Genomic DNA, 22,016 nt, shown 5'->3' on the forward strand with positions numbered 1-22,016 from the left:
TCATCTTTCATGACTCTTTCCTAGCATAGACAGTCTTCTACCCACCCTGGTACTACTATTCTTAGCCCCACTTTCCCAAGTATATAATCTCATTTTTTGAAGCTCTTATTCCTCAAGCCTGGCAGCCTTTTCACAAGTATATTCTCCGTACCTGATCTCACCTGACATTTCCACTAAAATGCCTGCTTACCTCTTATACTCCAGCTCTAATATCCTGTACTTAAAGACACATTTCTAATCACTGCTCTTAGTAAGACACAACTGAAACCTTTAAGCTCAGATAGTTTCTTTGCATGGATTCTTCTTCACTCCACCTGAGTTTCAACACAGAACAGCAAGCTGTACTTCTAATACAGTCCTTCTACTCTCCTGCTATTTACTGGGGTCCTAAGCTCAAGCAGAGAAGGCTAAAGCCTATGTCCTCCTCTATTTACCCTGAGGTTTGAACTCTCTGAGACCAAAGGACTCTCTGTTATCCTAGGCCACCCTCTTCCAAAGGTACCATACTTTGACTTAGGCTCTAACATCCTGCAACAGCATGCTCACTAGTACAGAAATGTATCAAATCGGGTGGCTAACTTGTTCACTCCAGCAGGCTCCGACATCCTATTTATAACTCTTACAGGACATAGCTTTGTCAATACACCTCACCCAGTATGGACACCTACTGTTGTTTGGTCTTATGTGATAGTCCTACCTAGTTCTGAATATTCAGAAGAAAAAGAGAAAGTAACACAAAATACCTGATGACATTTTTCAAAACAAAATCACCAGCAACTAATCTATATAAGCACCTATAATATAAGCTAATGAAAACAGTAATTTACTTTTCAAAGTTTAGCTGTCTTTTTTTAACTTTTAAGTTTATTTATTTAGTTGTTCACTTTACATCTCAATCATAGTCCCCATCTTCCTCTCCTTCTGATCTCACCCTTCCTCCCACTTTCCTCTCCTCCCTCCCCTGCAGAACCCCCCCTCCCCACTAACCCACCCCAACATTTCAAGTCGCATCAGGACTGAGCACATCCTCTTCTATGGTGGGCTGGCAAGGCAGCCCCACCAGGGGGTAGTGATCAAAAAGCATGCAACAGAGTCCCTATCAGAAACAGGCCCTACTCCCCTTACTAGGAAACCCATAAGAAGACCAAGTTGCCCTTTGGGTACATATGTAGGGGGCCTAGATCTAGTCCATGCATGGTCCTTAGTTGGTGCTTCAGTCTCCGCAGGACCGCCCCTGGGCCCAGGTTAGTTGGCTCTCTTGGTCTTCTCGTGAAGCTCTTGTCCCCTCTGGGTCTTTCTATCTTTCCCCCATCTCTTCCACAAGGCTCCCTGTGCTCCGCTCCCAGTGTTTGGCTGTGAGTCTCAGCATCTGTTTCAATCCTTTGCTGGGTGGAGTCTCTCAGAAGACAGCTATGCTAGGCTCCTGTCTGCAGAGTGTTGTTAGTGTCAGGGGTTGGCTCTCCCCCATGTGGTGGGTCTCAATATCCTTAGAGGACTGGTCTCAAGACCCAGACAGGCAGTTGATTATTTAGAAAAAAAGGATTCCGTTTCCCCCAAATATTATGCATGAATCCATAGATATGGATCACAATAGTTAAGACATGGAGGGTCAAGTGAAACTGCTTCTACTACTTAACTAAAAGAGCTGGAGAGATCGCTCAGTAGTTAAAAGCACAGACTGTTCTTCATAGGACCTAAACTCAGTTCCTAGCACCCGTATCAGATAGCTTGGCCCCAGTAACTCTAGCTCTAAGGAATATGACCTTCTTTTCTGGCTTTTGTAGATACCTGCACTCATCAGGACATAGTATCTCTACATAATTAAAATGTAAAAATCATTTTTTAAAATAAATTTTAAAATAAACTAATGTTCTAGTCTTATATATTAATGCCTTCTAAGTTTAAAAGTTCAATTGGAAGTTATAATATAGAAGGAAGAAGACCCTCTTTTCCAGTCACACATGCATCTGAAAATATCCTAAATAGTCCTAGTTAAAACTAATTAGTGATATATAAAGAAATACAAAGAATTTATTCATTAAACAGAGGAAGACAATGCAACCACTCCTGATGCGACTTGATAGATGACTAGGATCAGATGGAAGGGGGTAGGTCCTCCCCTGTCAGTGTTCTGGGAGAGGGGCATGGAAGGACAAGAGGGAGGGGACTACAGTTGGGATACAAGCGAATAAACTGTAATCAATAAAAAATAAATTAATTTTAAAAATTAAAACAAGGTTGTTCAGAGAATATTTTAAATATGCAGAACAAGTAAGCTTGTTTTCTACACAGTAAAAGTTGCATTGTTTCCAGTACACTTAAGCACAAATGAGATCTTTCAAAAAAAAAGTTCTAAAAACCTGAGTGTTAGATGTTTTACAAGCTTTCTCCTTTCTTAATTTCTACCAGAAAGGATGAGAACTTCAGGAGCAGAATTTGAAACTTTCTTCATCCACAGAGAAGGGGCATGACTTCTCTAATTGTTGATTTTAGGACTCACTAAGCGAGCAGAGCCCAGTTCTGCTTCTCTTCCTTTTGGGGAGAGCCACCCAGGGAAAATAAGCCTAAAGGCATAGTATTTGAGTGTTCCTTAAAAGCACCTGACAGACCTTTAGACTGTTCTCTAACCTGGCCTCTATTCACAGAAGAAATGATATTTTGGCTTCCATCTTTCATCCTGTTTAATTTTTCAAACTGTTGAAAGCTCAGGTAGGAAAAAAGGATGAAATCTGAGAGTACTTTAGATACCCAGCGTTTTCGCTGATACACTGTAGACTGCTTATTTTTCCAGTTTTGACTTAAAATAGCTGATTCAATTTTCTTAAAAACTACTGTAAACAAAAAAAGCAAACAAAAATTAAAACTACTGAAACTTACCAACAATGGATGTTTGAAGTAAAAAGTAACTGACTTATCTGATCACACTTATTAACTATTAACAAAAATTTTCAAGGCTTCGTATTTCTTCCTGGTTGAGAGCTAGAATTTATTTTTGCATTCCTGCTGTACACCCACCATGCACTCAGTGATTCCATGCTAAATACTTTCAGATTATGTTATGATTTGTGTCTGCTTATACTACCCCTTCTTAGCCTGTTTTCTAAGTCAGTTTATATTGCATCTTTGAAACTATAAATAGCCTGCAAGCCAAATTTACTTGTTCATAAAAAATAAATTTGTATTGAAACATTCATGTTTATTAATTTTGGTATTGCTTTTGCATTACAACAGCACAGGTGACTAGCTCCAGCACAGACCAGACGGCCCTTGGGAATAAGCTATCTAGGCAGAACATACCTGTACCATGCTCATTCGTGCTTCTCTAGTATATCTATGACTGACTAGATGGGGACGAATGCTTAAGCCTGCCCACATTACTACTGTTCTAATTTGGCTAAGACTAATATTTACTAACCATTCCTGCAGTGAGAATTTTGATTTCTTTGAAAGCATTAAAATGTTATGCAAATGTTTTTGTTTTAATCCCAGGTGTAGGATATAGGACTGCTTCAGCTTGACCTCAGCAGCTGATTATGTTTTTTTTAATTTATTTTTTTTATTATTAGTTACATTTTATTAACTCTGTTATCCCAGCTGTATCCTGCTCCCTCATTCCCTCCCAATCCCACCCTCCCTTCCTTTTCTCCTCCCATGCTTCTCCCCAAGTCCACTGATAAGGGAGGTCCTCCTCCCCTTCCATCTGACCCTGGCCTATCAGGTCTCATCAGGACTGGCTGCATTGTCTTCCTCTGTGGCCTGGTAAGGCTGCTCCCAACTCAGGGGGAGATGATCAAAGAGCCAGGGGTTCTAGGTTACCTCCATGCATGGTAGCTGGTTGGAATAGCAGTCCAACCAGTAGAAAAGCCTCCTAGACCCAGATTTTTTTGGTTCTGTTGCTCTCCTTGTGGAGCTCCTCTCCCCTCCAGGTCTTTCCATCTCCCCCTTCTTTCATAAGATTCCCTGCACTCTGCCCAAAGTATGGCTGAGTCTCAGCATCTGCATTCCATCGATACCCTGCTGGGTAGAGTCTTTCAGAGGTCCACTGTGGTAGGCTCCTGTCCTGTTCACTGTTTTCTCCCTCTTCCGATGTCTATCTCATTTGAATGAGGGTTGAACATCTTACCCAGGGTCCTCCTTCTTGCTAAGCTTCTTTAGGTGTACAGATTTTAGTATGATTATCTTATATTATGTCTAATATCCACTTATAAGTAAGTATATACCATGTGTAAGTCTTTCTGCTTCTGGGATAGCTCACTCAGGATGATCTTTTCTAGTTCCCACCATTGGCCTGCAAATTTCATGATTTCCTTGTTTTTAATTGCTGAGTAGTATTCCATTGTGTAAATGTACCACAATTTCTCTATCAGTTCCTCAATTGAGGGACATTTAGGTTGTTTCCAGGTTCTGGCTATTATGAATAAAGCTGCTACAAACACAGTTGAGTAAATGTCCTTGTTGTGTACTTGAGTGTATTTTGGATATATGCCTAGGAATGGTATAATGAGGTAGCACTATTCCTAATTGTCTGAGAAAGCACCAGACTGATTTCCAAAGTGGTTGTACAAGTTTATATTCCCACCGGCAATGGAGGAGGGTTCTCCTTTCTCCACATCCTCTCCAGCATGTGCTGTCCCTTGAGTTTTTGATCGTAACCATTCAGATGGGTGAAAGGTGAAATCTCAGAATCGTTTTAATTTTCATTTTCCTAAGGAAATGGACTAAGGACGTTGAGTATTTCTTTAAGTGTGGTGCTGGTCCAACTGGATGTCTACATGTAGAAAAAATGCAAAGAGATCCACACTTGTCTCCCTGCACAAAACTAAAGTCCAAGTGGATCAAAGACCTCAACATAAAACCAGACACATTAAACCTGTTAGAAAAAAACTTGAACTCATTGGCACAGGAAACAACTTCCTGAACAGAACACCAACAGCACAGGCTCTAAGATCAACAATAAGTGGGACCTCATGAAATGGAAAAGCTTCTGTAAAGCAAAGGACACTGTCATCAGAACAAAACGACAGGCTACAGACTGGGAAACAATCTTCACCAACCCTCTATCTGACAGAGGGCTAATATCCATAATATATAAAGAACTCAAGAAGTTAAACAGCAACAAATCAAGTAACCCAATGATTTTTCTTATACTCTAGCAGAGGAGTGATTTTACCAGCTGAAGAGTTGACATTTGGGGTTTTGGAGACTCTTGAGAGGGTATAAATGTGAGAGCCCCAGAGGGCCTGTGGTGATGGCGTCGGCGATGGCAGCTGTGTGGCAGCAGCAGTTACTGCTGCTGGTTCCTGGTTAGAGATATACTGACAATGAAGATCAAATTTAATGCAAGGAGCTCGATGCTCCTAATCATAGCAGGAAGTAGTCTAATAATAAATCAATGCCTCCTCCTTCTATCCTTTCTCTACCTAGCGTCTGGGAGTTGGAAGAGACAGGGGTGGTGTAAAGAAGTAGGAAAAAAGTTAAAGATTTCCAGTCCTTGCTTTCCCTCAATGTGGAAGTTGTTTTCCACATAGGATCAACTCTCTAGTTCACCTACCTCACTAGCTTAGCACCTCCTTGTATTCAAAAGAGGCCTGCCAGTCCAGTTATATTTCTGATAAGTGGTAAGTTAGCTCAGTTTAAGAAGCTGAAGGGTAAAAAGTATGACACTCTTTAATTCAGCTTTATGTTAGTATTAATTTTTGGTAATGTTTTATTTTTTTAAGATTATAGGTTACATTATTTACTCTTCTTTTTCCTCCCTCCAAATCTTCTCAAGCACTTCTACTCTGCTCTCTTTCAAAATCATGGCCTCTTTTTTCATTGTTGGTGGTGTTGCTGTTGGTGGTGGTGGTGTGTGTTCCTAAATACATAAGTTAAGTATGTTTTCAGGGCTGACCATTTGGTATTGAATAAGGAATTGGTGTGTTCTTCCCTGGCAAAGACTATTTCTCCCTCTCTCAACAATCCTTAGTTGCTTGTAGCATAGGGATGAGCCTTGTGAACTTCCCTCACCTACATTAGCAATGATACCTATTTGTAATCACAGTTCTAAGTCAAATACTTCAGTACAACCCTACAGAGTTAAAGCTAGTATTTTGTTTCCCAATTTTTTAGTCTATGGATATTCAAAACCCTGAAAGGAAGAAAAAAACAGAAATGTATTCCAAACAAACTGGCACATACAATTCAAGATATTTAATTATTGACAGACAAAAGTAAGTTGGGGTAGGGGAAGGGAGAGTCATACCTTTAAAATGTGTAACAGAACAATGTCATAAATCTTAATAGTTAACTTGATTAAGAAGGCATTTCTTTAAGTTTCTTTAAGAGATAAATGTAAGTTGACATTCAGTAATCCAAACCAAGTCTATCCGTTTCTTTACTTAATGTAAAAGTCTCAATATTCTGTTACTACTAGCTCTCCACTTTATTAAATTCAATATAGACAAGAGCTGTGGAGAAGGCTCAGCCTGTAAAGCTCTTGCCACACAAGCATGAAGACCTGAGTGTGATGTCAAGGTGGGGTTCTGGGTGGCTGGAAGCAGCTGTGCACGCCTGTAGTCTCGGGGCTGGGAAGGCAAAGACAGGAGGATCTCTGGGGCTAGTCTAAGCAGATTTGGAAACTGCAAATTTATCGAGAACCCACTTTCAAAACAATAAGGAGAGCAACTGGGGAAGACATCCAATGTTGATGGTTAGTCTCTAGATACATATGCACAAACATGCACGCATAGTCTCCTCATGTGCGTGTGCATACATACAAAAAAGAAAATAAGAAAAAGGGGGTCATGGGTATCACTGGAGGAGGAACTCAGGTCATCAGCCTCACCCACCAGGTGTTTTTATCCGCTGAGCCATTTTATCCGTTCTTAAAGCATGTCTCATTTAAGATGAGTATGCTATCTCCAGTTGAACATACTGGAATTACTTCCTAACCTGTTACAATGCACTTGTCATCTCCACACCACTGAAATTCTTCTAATCAGGTCATCTGGAACACTCGTGTTGCCAAAATATTACACGTTCTATGTATCTGACTCCTCAACACATAACAGTCCCTCTAGAAACAAAAATTATTTTCTACTCTCGGATAGGGCAAACACTCTGTTCTGGATTACTGCTTATCCAAAGCCTTACTTTACAGTATAAACACTGTTAGATTCCTCTTTCTCTACCTAAGAAATTTTAACATACTTTGGTGTGGTGCTCAATCCTTTACTCTCCAATAGTCTACCCTTACTTCCCTAGGTGATAGATTATTTGCACTTATATAGTTCCCTAACTGATATCGTCAGCCCCCAAATACTACTATATAAATATTTTAACAATTTTCATTAAGCCAAAAAGTAGCAAACATATGAAGAATGGCATTATCTCGGTATCATAAATTTCCCTGTGAAAGATGAATTATGCCTAAAGTTCTATGGATAAATACTAAGAAGAAACGGTGTTCCATCTAATCCTTTCTACTATTTATAAAGACTGGTAAACATGAAGACTAATGGACAAAGTTACCTCCAATACATACATCTTTCATAATACACTAGAGGAGAAAAAGCCAAACTGAGTTAATAGAGAAATGTCTAAAGGTGTTATTAATAAAAGAACGTAGGCTGAAGTTAAATTTTAAAGGTAACTGAGGATTCAAGGTAGAAGATATGGTTACAAAGATACCCAAGAATTTGGGGTGATGTGTAATAAATAAAAGCAGATGAAAAATGATGGCTGATCTAAAAAAGAAAAAAAAAACATAGAAGTCACAGTCTGATAGTCTATGAGAAAAATAGTTGAATATGGTTACAAGCTTTTACTTGCAACAAATGGGAGACAGTAATGCCTTGTAAACTATGAAATCAAAGCAGATGCACAAATAATGATTTACTGTATGTTTTAAGTTATATGTTACAGCAAAAGGCAGTAAAATCAGTAATGCACATACTGATATAAACCAGAACCTTATCTGAACTCACCCAAGTGCTTACACTATCAGAAAAACTGAATCCATGAACTAGTACAAGGAAAGTAATAACTTGGCAGCAGATTAAAGAAAAGAACCAAAAACAAGCAAATGTAAGCAGGATAAGGTTATTGCCAACTACAAAAGGAAAGCAGATAAAGAAAATACGATTCATTTTACTCTTTTATTTTCTAGCAAACACAAAAATTCTTACAGCAAAGTTTGTATTTAGCTTAAGAACAATGTGCTGTTCTTCAAATGCAAAGACAGCACATTTTGTTAATTACATTTCTAGTAGTAGCAACAGATTGGACTGGACTCATCAGAATGTCTTATCCAGACTGTGTTACAAATAAAAACTTTTAAAAGGATTCAATGATTACACATTTAATCCTAAATATGTACTGTAATAAGGTAAATGTATATGTTTTATGTTTGCTGAATGCTAGACTACAGACAACAGATACAGGATCATAGCTTAGCCTTAAACACACTCAGGACACTTACACAGCCCACAGTTGTGAAAATTAAAATTTAAAACCTATTTTAAAATAATGAAGGATGGAATATTTCAGGTAACTTATTGAATATTATGGTAGACACACACTGCAAAAGTATCAATTGTTTATCCTAACAAATATGTGGCTAACTGGGAGTTGTAGTTCAACTACCACCTGGCATATCACGAATATCATACTCTGTATTGCTTGTCACAGAAAATAAAATTCAAAATCTGCATGGCATCTGCTAACTATTTATCACTTTCATGCTATTATAGAGATTCTCATGCTTAACCACTCTAAGGGCTGCCTGCATATCTAAAGCAAAGAATATTTAAAAAACTATAAATACACACAAAGTAGGATATTTTAACTGTGATACTAGACTTACTATAAGAAAACTACTTACATGACCAAAACTCCCTACATATCTTTAAATGCTTCTCCTAAGACAGATCTGAGGCAGAAATAAAGTCCAGTAGTGAAGGTCAGAAGAATATGCAAACACATAACAACAAGCAATAATGTGTGCTCAAACCGGGAAGATGGCATACTCCTGTAGCCAGTCCAAGGAGTATGCAAGATAAGAGATGACTACATGGTTAAGAGCACTTACTGCTCTTCCAGATGAAGTCTGCACTGTCCTGTAACCTCAGAGGGCACTTGCACACAAATAGCGGAAACATAGACAGACAGACATACACCCACCTAACCCTCCAGCATATACTAAAATAAATCTTTAAAAAAGGCCTGTCTGCAGCTTATCTAAACATATTGCAAAAAAAAAAAAAAAAATGCAAAATTATCCAAAATGCCTTTTTGTTGTTGTTACAAGAATCTGGATACACGTCTTAACCTATTCAACTACTCATCACCACAGATTCCAACTGCTTAAGTGTATGTGATTAGATGGTATCACAACTGCTAGCACTTGAAATAAATGGACATATTTGCTGGTGCTTGAAACAAGTTGTACAGCCAACAAACACTCTTTGACAGCTGCCCAAACCGATCAGTGACCCATCAACACAGATTTCTCCGTAAATCTACTGTTCTGTGATACAGATGCTAGCAGTGACAAGAGAGAACTCTGTGGTAATATAATAGAGGAGGCATGAAGAAACCAGAAAGACATATGAAACTGACTAACAGGAAGGTGAAAATAGAGTTTATGTTAAGAACAACAACAACAACAATTCAAAATAACCTAATAGGATAGCATTTTATTATTTTTATTTATTTTGTTTTTGACAAAGGCTATTGCTATGCAGTCCTGGCTGGCTGACCTGGAACTTGCTATGTACTATAGGGTTGGCCTTGAAACAGAGTTATCTGCTCTGCTTCCTGAATGCTGGCATTAAAGGTAATATGTGCACCACTATACTTGGTAACAAAGAGTTTTTGCTGAGCTACAAACTAATTTCTTATATCAGCTACTAAAGATTTCTTAGAATGGCAAATGTCTTTTGCTCTCTTCATACCGAAAGCCAATACTAAGTTACATGATTTAAAAATTTTATTAACACTGTAACTATAGAGAACTAAAAATTACAAATCATTTAAACTCTTGTTTTTACTTTAGCATGTTCCATAACCATTTTTAATTATCCAGCACCATTTCCACCAGAGTCTATTGACAAAAATTATAAAGACCAAGTATTCAATAACCCAGGGAAAAAATCATCACCAACAATAATAGCTAGCATTTATTGGGTGTTTTCCATACAAGAAGACACGTATTTGCACAATCAATAAACTTCTTCAGCAATCTAGCTCTCTCCAAATTGTGGATGAAACAACTGAAAGATGAAAAAGAACCTTCTCCATTGGTAAAGTGGTGCCTATTCGTGCCACTAGGTTCCAAATTCAGAAGTCTAGCTCCAGGGCTTATTTTCTTATGATCTGTTCATTCTATACTAACCAAATAAAAGATCTGGGTAAAACTATATATTTGTTTATAATGAAGAGAAAATCATGAAAATCAAGAAAACTAAATGAGCCACCTGTTGCAGTTAAATATAGAGTCTTCAAATTAAGATGTACTACGAATGTAAAAGACCCAATTCTAAAACATGAACTAGTAATCTAACTCCTTAAAAAAGTTCTACATGGATTAGTACAAAAATGGAAGCATTTTTAATAAAAGGGTAATAGACTAAATAAATGTGTTTTAATGCAGTAGATTAAAGACTAAATAAGATTTAACATTTCATATGTGACTCCAATCACTACTGAACCAGTCTTACACAGGACAGTCACAAGTGTTTTATAGAATGTAAAGACAATCTTTCCCTTGTTTCATTTTCTGATTATACATATTTGAACAAACAGGGATTAAAAAAAAAACTGTTTAGTTTTGATATCTAAGCTTATTCTTCCAAAAAAAAAAAAAAAAGGTTGGAGATCACTTTGGTAAAGTATCTAATACCAAACCTGGAACAATAAATGTGAACTGATATGGTTTAGAAGTGTGTGTAGTTTGACACACATACAGATAGAGACAGAGGCTTTACATTTAGTCAAATCTGCCAAAATTTGAGTGTCAAATGATAGTGACTTCTATCTTCGAAAAAGAATTCATGAAATCACACAAAGTATAACTGAATGAATATCAACCCTTTAAAAGAAGGGACAAGGCCAGGCTGTGGTGGTCATGCCTCTAATCCCAGCAGAGGCAGGAGAATCTTTGAGTTCAAGTCCAGCCTAGTCTATATAGTGAGTTCTAGGACAGCCAGGACTACAAAGAGAAACCCTGTCTTGAAAAACAAAACAAAACAAACACCCCCCCCAAAAAAAGGAGCAAAGCCATATTATTGACAGAAGTTAAACTATGCCTGAAATTTTGATGAGATGATGGCAAAACCCTGTTCTTCAAAGTACTTTCCAACAAGTGGCATATCAATTCAAAATGGTGGATAATTTTCAGGGAGAAATATATCAAATTTCATCTTCACCAAATTTTAAGGTTGAGGCACACCAATATTATAAACTTCAAGATATAATGTACTGGGAAGAACAGAATATTTCTTCAGTAGTATTCCTGCCAAACACCCCCCCCAAAAAAAAAAAATCTAATCATGAGAAAACAACAAATTCCATTTGAGGGACGGACCATCCAACAAAATAATGCCGGATTTTGTTTTTTGGGTTGTTTTTGTTGTTGTTGTTTGTTTGTTTGTTTGTTTGTTTTTAATGTCAAGGTTAAGAAATACAAAGAAAAACTGAATAAGTACCCCCAATTTAAAAGAACTAGAGACACGATAGCCAATAAACTCATTACATTATCTTAAAAGTGGATCTTGAACTAGGGGAAAGGCAGGAGATTGATAAAAAAAAAAAAAAAAAAAAGCAAGCAGGTAAAATCTGAAAATGAACTAAAAATTAGGTAATATTATATGCTGACAGTGTCCTTGATTTTTTTGAATACTGAAAAACATTAGGAGTAAAGATATCTGTAAATAACTCTCAAATTTCTCAGTGTGTGTGTGTGTGTGTGTGTGTGTGTGTATGAATTTAGGACAAGAATAATGAAAAGACAACAACTGACTAACACAGGCAAGAGTAACTAGTAGTTCCTTATTTGAATATTTTAAGATGGAAGCATTTTAATTACTTTCCAAGTCTGAATAATGTTTTAAACTGTATTAATACATTTATTTTATGCTATATTTAACTGTTTTTAATTTTATGAATCATTAGACACTAATTATATTATTGATTCCATAAGGACTCAAAGCTCAGTGCCATTCTGATTAGTAGACACTAATTATACACTCTATAAAATATGAGATTGCATCTATTATTGCTCTGTATAATTCTGAATACTGGGATAATAGTCCCACATCCAATATGCACTCAAGCATTTGTTATATGAGGATACTCAAAATTATGCTCTGGTATAGGAAGATTTTAAAAAGTCCATTATAAACAGGGCCATCAATTGGGACAAAACAGGCGAGTGACTATAAGGCAAAGACATGAGTTCCACGATTATAAAGGGACTATTTCTAGATGGATTCAAACATTTTCCCTTCTCGTTACTAAAATCACTCACCGACAGTGAAGATAACTTTCTTCCCAAAATTGTCAGACAATATACATAACAAAAAGATCAATCATATTTAAGTAGGTAAGCAAAGATTTCAAGAAACTTCATTAGAGATTTAATAGCAATTAGCTGTACAACCTGAAGATGTTTACGGTTTCTAACTCTCACTGAAAACCAAAACTCAAGTCATTTTCTTTCTCAAAAACCAGAATGTTTTATTTAAGAAAGTATATCAATCAATAAGAGCACCGACTATTCAATACAGAAATGTATACATTTATACATCTACATAGTGTATATAAGTCACACACAAGGAACAGAAAAAAAAATCTATCTCCAAAGTACACATTATAGCAAACGGTAGCTTAAAATGATGACGGTTAACATCTATATTCACACCACAGTTAAATATGGCATCAACCTTGCCCCCAACTAACAGGTGTATATTCTATTCAGAAAGGTTTTGTTACTTAAAAATAACAGTGACAAAAACAACATCTGCAATGGACCTCTGTAGGTCTCTTGACAAAGAACTGGGACTTGTGTGAAGCAATTTCTCTAATATGGCTGCTCATCAGGAAAACATTTTCACATATGGTACAATATAATTGTGTGTAACACTGAAAGTGTGATACAGATTACATACTAGGTATTCAAAAATCTGTTTCCCGTTAAATCAAATTAATTTGTTTCATTTAAAGTTTAACTTTTAAGAGTACATGCATTCTTGTGACTCAAAGCCATACTAAATATATTCCAAGACACAACATGAGAAAAACAAATCGTCAAATGCTGTAAAACAAACCTCGACCAGGGTCATCTTCAAATCACCGTGTTCCTTACTAAAATTTATAACGTATTAACACTGTGAGCCGGTACTGCAAAGCAATCAGTACTATCTGTCGGACTCCACAGGTTCTGGGCAGGTTTTCAGCGGAACAAAGCTTCACATAAGTAACTGTCAAAATGAGTCCACTTTGTATTCATGAAGTACAAGTATTGACAAATTTACTATGAGGGTTTTTTTTTTTCTTTTGTTTTGTTTTGTTTCGTTTTTCAGATACCCCCTCCCCACCCCAACTCCGGTATAACTTTGCCACAGATGGAACCAAAATACGTTTCATAGAGGCGATACACAACAGTAAGCTGCTTAACCATCACCGAAATGTTCCTAAGTCAGGGTACCCCTCCTTCTGTTTTCCTATATGCATCCTATTCTGTAAAGCACATTACCGAACTAGAGTTGCTTCTGGTTTCATCTACTCCGATTAGTGAAAAAACAAGACAGACCTTTGGTGCTAACCAAACAAATCCGAGAGGGATGGGTAGGGGGACAGGGCGCGAGGTGGCGCAAGAACAGACGAAAACAAGGTAGGAGAGTTGTCTTCCCCGGGAACTGAGCCTACTTCTCCTCAACTCTAAAAGCTAACACCTACTCGTCAGAAACGAAAAGCGACGCTACCACCCGCTCCCCACAGCCGGCAGCCGCCACTCCCACTTCTTCCCCACGGTCGCTGCCCGGTGAGCCCGGCTAAAGCTCCCACCCCGCGGCCCCTCGACCGCCCGGAGCCAAACCTGCTAGGGGACGGCCTGCGGGCACGCGTCTCGCTCCGGGTGGGGAAAAGCCGAGCCCGCAACAAGGTGGGGAGTCCCGGTACTCCCCGCTCCCCGGAATGACAGCCCGGAGCGCGGAAGTTTGAAGCTAGACCAGCCGAGACCCCACCGAGACGGAAAACCGAACCGCGCCTCAACAGCCCCGGGAGGTGGAGAGGGCTACGCGCGTCCATCACATGACAGCGGAAAAAGGACCAGAGTCGTCGGGGCGTCCTCAAGGAAAGGGGGGGGCGTGGGGAGGGTGCCGTCGCCATAGCAACACCCCCCATCCGTCCAGACTTCCAAAGAGGGAGGAAGAACTTCAAATCCCAACCGTCAGCGCTCGAGCGGCTCCTTCTTAAAGGGGTACGCACAGCTCCGAGGCCGCGCGTGAGAGGGCAGAGGCGGCCGACCCCCACCCCAGCCCCGGGCGCCGGCCCCGTCTCCCCACGGCCCTCCCCGGCCCCCGCCCCACGAGCTGCCCGCCGCCCAAGGTCCCGCGTCCCGGGAACCGGGCAGCATCCAGCCGGGCCAGCCCCCGGCGGCGGGAAGGGGGTGTGTGAGCGCACGGCGGGGGCGCGGACCGGCCCGCCGCCGCCGCCGCCGCCGCGGGGTCCCCTCCGCCCCGGCGGGGGGCCGCGGTGACAGGGGCACCGGCGGGAGGCGACGGGCGCCGCGGAGTTTCGGGGGGCAGCGCAAGCGGGCGGGCTGCCTCCGCGGGGAGCTCCGAGAGTGGGTCCGAACTAACAGTTCCCCGAGAGCCCGGAGCCGGGCAGGCGGGCGGCGGGGCGCGGACCGCGCCGGGCAGGGAGCCCCGAGACAAAAGGCGCCGCCGGGGCCGCCGCCGCCGCCGCTCCCATCGCTCCCCATTGAACTGACCCGGACCGGAGCTCCAACTACACCCCTCAGCCACAAACTCCTCCGGCAGCCGCGCCGCGGCGCCGAGCCCAGCCCGGGCCCGTGGCTCTCTTACCTACACAGTGCATGAGGCGGTGGCGCCAAGAGTCGAGTTCCCGCCGGAATCCCCTCCTCTCCGCCGCGCACCGAGGGCTCCGGCACTGAGCGGCGGCGGCGGCGGCGGCAGCAGCGGCGGCAGCGGCCATTCTCTCTCTTCCCTTGTCCATCTGCGTCCCGCGTCACGCGCCCTCATTTACATACGAGCGGCGCAGGCACGAGGCAGGGGCGCGAGCCCTCGGCGCGGGCCCCGGAGCGCGCGCCCCCCGGAGGGGGGTTGATTGACACGTGTCACTACCTTCCCTCGGCCCTCCCCTCCCCCTCCCACCGCTCCCCCGGGGAGAGGCGGGGAGGGCGCGCCAAACAGAAGGAAGCAACCTGCCGCTTCCGCTGACCCCGCCTCCTCACCCACTCCCCCTCCCTCCTCCCCCCGGAGTTTACTCAGGCAAGCCATACTGCTCCCGTCGTCCACGAAAACCCTGAGCGGGAGCGAGAAACCCCGAGGCCAGCCAGGAACCTGCGTGCAGAAGGAGCGGACTAGCAACGCCTCCCTTCTGCCCTCGCGCAGGGCTCTGGCACGCCGCAGACTTCATTTCCCAGCCTCCATTGCGTGCGGTTCCCGAAGCGGAGCTCGAGGGCGAGACGCTGTGCACTCTGGGCTTTGTAGTCTATTCCCTTTGAGGGCTGTCGGAGCCAGTCCCCAATCTCAAGCCCGCAGCCTGGCCCCGGACTTCGAGTGCGTTGGGCTTGGTGGGTTTAGGTTCTCACTCCCTCCGCCCAAAGGCCAGCAGGGCGGGCTTTGCCCTTACCTGTCTTTAGCTTTGTCAGGTTCCGCCAGGGGTACCCCGAAAGCCTCAAGAGTTGTCGGGGTCTTGAGCGGCCAGGCAGCTCTTTAAGTGCTGGAAACTTTTCAGCGTCAGTGTCATCTATATTCACTTTCAGAAAAAGGGCACACGCCAGTCATTTCACTGCATCCAGGGAAAGATGTGGAGGAACATCGGCTTCCGAACTGAGGAGTTCTTGAAAAGTGAGGATAGTTGCAAAGATCGTGGAAACGCTGAAGGGGCTTTTCATCATAAATTATGAATATAGCTGGCTGAAAACTCCAGGAGGGAAATTTTATATACTACTCAAAATGTAAATTCTTGGAAGAGGAGGATTCACTGAGACTTTGGCGCCTTGATGGCTTTTTTTTTTTTTTTTCTTTTGCACCAGAGCCGTTCATTATTCTACATTTCTTTCTGTGTGGTCACAGGAGACCAAAAGCTAGTGAGGCATCCAGAGTTTATAGTGAAGTACTGTGTATTACTGCGCGTTTATGCTCTGCGGAGGAATACATTTTTATTCTTGAGAACTCATAAATCGTTGGCTTCTGCAGTACCCTCTCTTTTGTGGCATGTTCCTATCTATTATTCTGTTTTCTTCTTATTTATTGCTCAGCGTTGTCTCAGTGGTAAAAATATAACATTACATCTTCATCAAAATTGTTGAATGTGAAGTTTGAAACCATGTATGGTAATATATGTTTGCAGTTCTATCATTTGGGAGACTAGAGTAAGGTTATGTGCAGAACAGAAATAGCCTAGGTGGTGTTTCAGTAACAGAAATTCAAAATAACTGGCTTAACAGAAAATTTATTTTCACCACGCTATCTGCATAGTTTAGAGTGGGAAGATGGAAGAATTGTAATAGAACTCCCTCATCTGAAAGCTCACCAGCCACCATGACAAGAGAGGTGACACGAAAGCATGACCCAGCTTTTAGAAGCTTCCGACCAAAGTAGCTTCTCAGTGAAAGCATGTGGCCATGCTAACTCGAAAGGAATGATAGACTAAATAACGGAGAGCCTAACAGACCACCCGAAACTTAAATGCTTAAAATATCAACTATGGGATAGTGAGGTGGCTCAGCAGGTAAAGGGACTCCTGCAAGTTTCCCTCTGACGTCCCTCCACACACATACTGCAGCCCAAACGTGGAGATCCACGCATGCATGCACATGCAATAAATAAAATGTAAAAAATATAGACACCTTTAATGATTCTATAAAACAATAATTTGTGCTAGGCTTGGCTGGGCCTTTATGTGGCTTTGGCTGGGGTTTCGTGGTCAGCTATTTGACAGCTAGACCGTTCCATTTGTGAGGGATAGCTATCTGCCAGTATCAGAAACCAGTACTCCCGCTCTTCAAGGGGCTACCCCTGACTTGCTGTTACATGGAGGCTGTTACAGGGTTTCAAAGAGCAGCATGGGAGCTAGCCCCTAGAAGCATTCTTTTTTTTATTTTTTATTTTTATAAATTGCAGTTTATTCACTTTGTATCCCAGCTGTAGTTCCTCCCTCATTCCCTCCCAGTCTCCCTCATCTCCTCCCATGACACTCCCCAAGTCCACTGATAGGGGAGGTCCTCATTCTTAAAAGTTTCAACATGGCTCACATTTAGGTCTCAATGGCTAAAACAAGTAACATGGCCAAGCCCATGTCAATGTGGATAATATATTATGCCACACAATAGGAAGGTGTGTAAGTTGTACGAAAGGGGGGATTTCAGTGTTTCTCCCAAAGAAAGGAGAAATACAAAGTGGAACAGAACAAACCTCTAGACCCTCTGAGAAAAGGGAAAAACCATGACTAGATATAATGACATGCATAAATGTATGTCATTTACACTACATTATAATCACCCTATAAACATAGAACGATCAAGCCATTTTACTCCAAGCATCTGGTGTCATTCCTGACACCCTGTTAATGCTTTCTTATCTATTGATTTGATGACTATTTAGAATATCTGTAAATCCAACAGGAGAAAAAGGGCCATATTCAATATTGTCTCCTACACCAAAAATTCAACTGCAACAGGCTTTAAAATAACAGCAAATAAGTGATATGAAGATGTCAATATTCTGTAAAAAGATGGTCTTGTCCCGTATACTTCCTGTAGCTAGTGTAGCAGTCATGTGTTGTTACCTAACAAGTCAATCTTTAACAGTGCCTTATAGCACACCCATTTCTTACTGTTCTTAAGTTTACAGGTCAGATGGGCTGTTCTGCTGATCTGCTGAGGCTCTACAAATCTTGTCTGGGGATGCCAGTGCTGGTGCCTATTTATGTAGCACTGGCATGCGAAGCACAAGAGGTTAAGTACTAACATGCAAATGTTTTTCATGTTTGCGTGCCAGTCTTCTGTTGGTCAAAGCAAATAGAACAGACAAGCCCAAAATGTGAGTGGAAGGATGCTAACAAATTGTCTACACAAAGGTGTTATTCCTGCAGCCAAACTACCATCAATATCCAACCAGTTTCAACAAAAGCTTATAGTAGATCCACAGGCTTCTTATACTACGCTAAACCGCTTGGCAAATCACTAATGTATTTATTTGACCATTTAGTGACCAAATTTAAGGTACAATTGTAGGAAAGCATGATATAATGTAGATGAAACTGAGTAGTTTGCCATATGTTTCCACGGTAGAAAAATAAAAAGGTACAGAGTAATACTGCAAAAGTCATAGTTTTAAAAATAAGAACCTAAAGTGAAAGTCATTCTTCTACATTGTTACAAAAATAAGTAAGCTCTAGCATACTAGTAGGACTGTAAAATACCATTCAATTATAAAGTTATTAATGTATAATATACAAAAATACATTTTACAACTTAATAAAATTGAAATACTTGTGTGCTTTACGTATTTCTAACTATACAGCATAACATCATCAAAAAGCATTTAAGTGCCAGTAAGCCCTATTTTGAGTATCTGCTTTTAAACAATCACATTCCACTTTATGCCCTTTAGTTCTGAACTATAATGTATTGCACTGATTGGAGATTTGAAAAAAAAAAAAGTCAAATACATTCTGATTGTATCGTTCCACATTGTATACCTGTACCCAATTAGCACACTCTACTCTGTGAATAATGCACAATTAAAATTACAATTAAGAAAAAATTCAGAGAGAAATTTGATTAATCAGTTACTTAAGACCTAAACCTTAGCCCTTGTCCACAAAATGTCTAATCACCACATATATCATTTTAAAGATTATGCAGGTACATTATATCCATCTGTATTGATGAACAAGGTATTTCACAGTCTTCTTTTGTCTTATGAGAGGACGGACTGTGGAAAGTATATTAGATTTATACATCTAAATACATTTGTTATCAGTACTGCAGTTGAATTGTAAAGATACATAAAATTCCCAAATGCCATCCACAGCTTTTTGTACACCTTGCAGGAACAAGAACAAAATTTCAAAAGACAATCATCTAGGGAACACATATAATGGTGATGAAATGTGTTTCTTGGATTGTAATATCTACCTCTTTCCTATCCTACAGCTAACCTGAATATATACAAGAACAAGCTTAATAGCTACTCCAATTCTGTTTGTGGTTTCTCAAAAATTTTACTTCTGTGCTCTAAAATGAGTGCAACTGTTGAGTATTTTTAAAGCAGCATTGCTATGTCCTCTTATCATTTTCATAATAAATATTATGTAGTTCAGCATAATTTTTTACGTAACTGGTAGACTTAGATGATAAACTGCCAGTATAACCAATACTGAAATTGGGTGAGCGTATTTCCAGTTATTAAAAAGTAAAATTATACAGCTCTGAGATTGGTACTTGAATTTAATACCAGTAGCCATCTTCTCTCTTGCATCCAGGCATGATAATAGGACGGTTTTTTTGTCCATTAGAAATCACTCCATGGACTAATGCATTATTATCACTTTCATTTTCAGTCTTTTAATAAAATCTCAATGTGTTAGAGGCTCAATAATGGCAATTTGATCCAATTTAGTCAAATTGTATGGCTCAAAATCAAAGTCAAATAGAAAGGTTATCTATGGCACCTAAACTATTACTTTAGATGGAATGCAGGTTATATGGGTCCAACTCCTAGTTTTACAGATAGGGAACCCGGGATCCTGAGAGAATAAGTAGTTTATGTAGGTTCCAAAGCTTGCAAGTAAGACACGTAATCCAGAGTTCAATTTGCTTTTTCCTAATCTTGACAAAATTTTTGCTTATTTTAAATAAATGGATACTCTCTACATAATTTCCACGCATCCTGCCCTTTCTTCCATTTCTTCCTGTGCCTCCTACTCCTCAAATTCATAATCTCTTCTTTATTTTTTATTACTACACATACACACAAATGTGTGTACATAAATATCTGCTCTTCAATATTTCTGTATCTTTACTGAATTCAGTTTTCAGATCCTGTATTGTCTTTATTTCATTCATTGTGTATTTGGACACTAAGGCATTTATTGCTAACTATCCTCTTTCAGTTCATTAAGTTATTTGTTCCTTCTTTAAACTTAAATGCCTTGACATTTTTGATCAAATTTATAATTGTTCTTTTGCATCCTGTATTCTGGGGTTCATCTAAGTAATTGCTGTTTGAGAACATTTCTATAAGACTAATGGATTTGTGGGGGGATGTATTGTCTTGGTCTTTCATATTGCTTTGTTTTTTCAATGTGACCTAGAAATGAGGACTATGGGTTATGTGTGGGAGGTGAGATGCTAGCCTGCCTCAGGCCTGGTGGACACAGGAGCTGTGCTTCTGTAGCTAGGCCTGATAGTGTGGGGATGGCAGTGGTGGGTAAGATGATGGAGAATTAAAAAGAGTTATCAGTTGTTTCATACCATTCTGTTTGTTAATTCATTTACCATAACCTTAAATGTGCACTTTTGATATTATATTCATATTAGGGAGCGAAATACAAATTAGAACAGATAAGTTAAATTAATTGACCAAAATTATATAGCTAACTAGTGGTAACCTTAGAATTTGAATCTCTGTCCTTTCCTTTTTAACTATTAGTTTTCCATAGAGAACAGGAAACAGAAAAAGATGACAAAGTAGCTTAGAAAGGAATTCAGAAATATCTGTTTTTAAGGAGGGGCTACTGAGGATCCCACTGTATTTCCTTCATACCCACAAACTCATACACACATGATTTTGTCATCCTCCTCACTATGTAATTCTCATTCAGGGATGTGGGGTTTCTGCTGTGCCTTGTCCCTCTCTCATCCAATGAGTCCTTCTCTGATCAGGCCTGTTCAGCACTTCCCAGCTGAATGACAATTACTTTTTTCCCCTACACTTTTAAACACTTCTTTCAAACTTGTCCTCACAAATTTTACTCATATTCTTCCATGTATAGAAATGATCTGGGGACATATTATACTTTCTACCATCCTGTAGGCTATAGGTTCAAAGCTTGGGTGTTCACTATCTTTGTGGTTATGATTTGAATCTGAAGTCTCTCATGGTTTAATGGTTGGTTTGTAGTATATAACAGTATTTTGAATGTTGTGGAGATCGATCGTATGAGATGAGGATTATTAGGTAGTTGTCTCTCAGGTCAAGTCAATGAAGAATGTGCACATTCCTGGTGCTGGCCTGTTTTCTCTGCTCCCCATCTACCCTTCCACTACCATGTGAACAAGTAGCCACAGAACATTCCCAACACCTGGGTGCTGCAAGCCCTCTGACTCCATGGACTGAAATAACCCTTTCCTCCCTTAAGAGGCTTCTGTTAGATATTTTGTCACATGAATCCTACACTCAGTTGGTGAAAACAAGATTCTTGAATAGTTGAAATGAGGGAGCCACAAATCAGAATTTCAATAAATAACGACATGGAAATTGCACTTCTTTCCTTTTTAGCTATCCACAGTCTCCCCCTAAACCCAAACTTACTTGTTAACCCTAATATTAAGACAGTGGCATGACCACATACTAAGAGAAGTTCTGTTTTAAAGCTGAGGGTTAACCCATTTAACCTTTTTCATATTAAGATTCCTGATATAAACCAGGGCATAATTTCTTTTTATGTCATTTTACTCGCTAAATGCCTTGAAGAATCAGAAATATGCACCATTTATGGATCTGACAGCTATTTCCTAGTACTTTTGGTAATAGGATTTGGCCTCCTGTTTCAAATGA

At 40.2% G+C, this 22,016-nt stretch overlaps 1 protein-coding gene across 6 annotated transcripts in view; it reads right to left on the minus strand.

The window, feature by feature from the left end:
• Positions 1–15,259, minus strand: part of Lcorl (ligand dependent nuclear receptor corepressor like) — a 154,853-nt gene extending 139,594 nt beyond the window's left edge. For 2 of the 6 annotated variants that reach the window (XM_055624224.1, XM_055624226.1), the window contains exon 1: positions 15,069–15,246. In XM_055624224.1, coding sequence (XP_055480199.1) covers positions 15,069–15,219 — 151 coding nt within the window. In that variant the 5' untranslated portion in view covers positions 15,220–15,246. Of the gene's footprint in view, positions 1–15,068 lie in introns of all 6 variants that reach the window. The other 4 variants (XM_055624221.1, XM_055624222.1, XM_055624223.1 and 1 more) reach the window with 4 other exon arrangements.
• Positions 15,260–22,016: the final 6,757 nt, after the last annotated feature.

This window comes from Psammomys obesus, unplaced genomic scaffold (assembly GCF_907164565.1).
Source record: "Psammomys obesus unplaced genomic scaffold, mPsaObe1.curated_primary_1811, whole genome shotgun sequence".
Lineage (NCBI taxonomy): Eukaryota > Metazoa > Chordata > Mammalia > Rodentia > Muridae > Psammomys > Psammomys obesus.